This window comes from Acanthamoeba castellanii, assembly GCF_000313135.1.
Source record: "Acanthamoeba castellanii str. Neff unplaced genomic scaffold scf7180000084456, whole genome shotgun sequence".
NCBI classification, from domain to species: domain Eukaryota; phylum Discosea; order Longamoebia; family Acanthamoebidae; genus Acanthamoeba; species Acanthamoeba castellanii.
In genome coordinates, this window is record NW_004457348.1 from 1 (window position 1) to 602 (window position 602).

A 602-nucleotide genomic window follows, 5' to 3' on the forward strand; every position below is an offset into this window, starting at 1 on the left:
CGGGTCAGCGGCTTCGTCGTGGTCGCTGGCAGGGCCGGCGCGGGCGTGAATCGAGGCGGCGGCGTGAACACTGGCGGGCGCGACGATGACGATGGCGACGGCGACGGCGGCAGCGAAACGAAGGCCGGCGGGGCCGAGGCGCGAGGTGATGGCAGCGTTTGCAATGCAACGGTAGCGGCGGCCTCGTCCTGCTGTTGCTGCTGCTGGAGGCGGGAGAGGGTTGACGAGGAGATGGTGCGGTGGAGCGACGTCAGCGGCCGCCGGTTGCGGCTGGTCGTCGGCCGTCGCACCGTCGCGAACGCCGGAATCGCGCGACGCTCGTCGGCCGACCCATCACCATCGCTCGTGTGGGTCGTGCAGCTGGTCGTCGTTGTGGTCGTCGTCGTGGGCGCACCCAACGCTGGCGGCGGCCGCAGCGCCGGCGGCGGAGCCAGCGATGGCGGCAACTGGAGCGCGGGCGGTCTCTGCAGTCCGGGCTGTGTCCTGGGCACCGCCGGCGCCGGCGCAGTCGCCGGGGGTGCTGCGGGCGGCGGGGAGCGCGGGGAGACGGCCGGCGGCGCACGCGGTGACGCGACGGCCGGCGGCTGCGGCTGATCAGTGAG

General features: G+C 74.6%; 1 protein-coding gene across 1 annotated transcript in view; it reads right to left on the reverse strand.

Annotated features, from left to right (window-relative positions):
• ACA1_025980 (uncharacterized protein) overlaps positions 1–602 on the reverse strand; it is a gene marked incomplete at both ends in the record, with an annotated part of 4,104 nt that continues 3,502 nt past the window's right edge. The window contains 2 exons of the mRNA XM_004336158.1: positions 1–360; positions 395–520. Of these exons, the coding sequence (XP_004336206.1) occupies positions 1–360; positions 395–520 (486 nt within the window). The remainder of the gene's footprint in view (positions 361–394; positions 521–602) is intronic.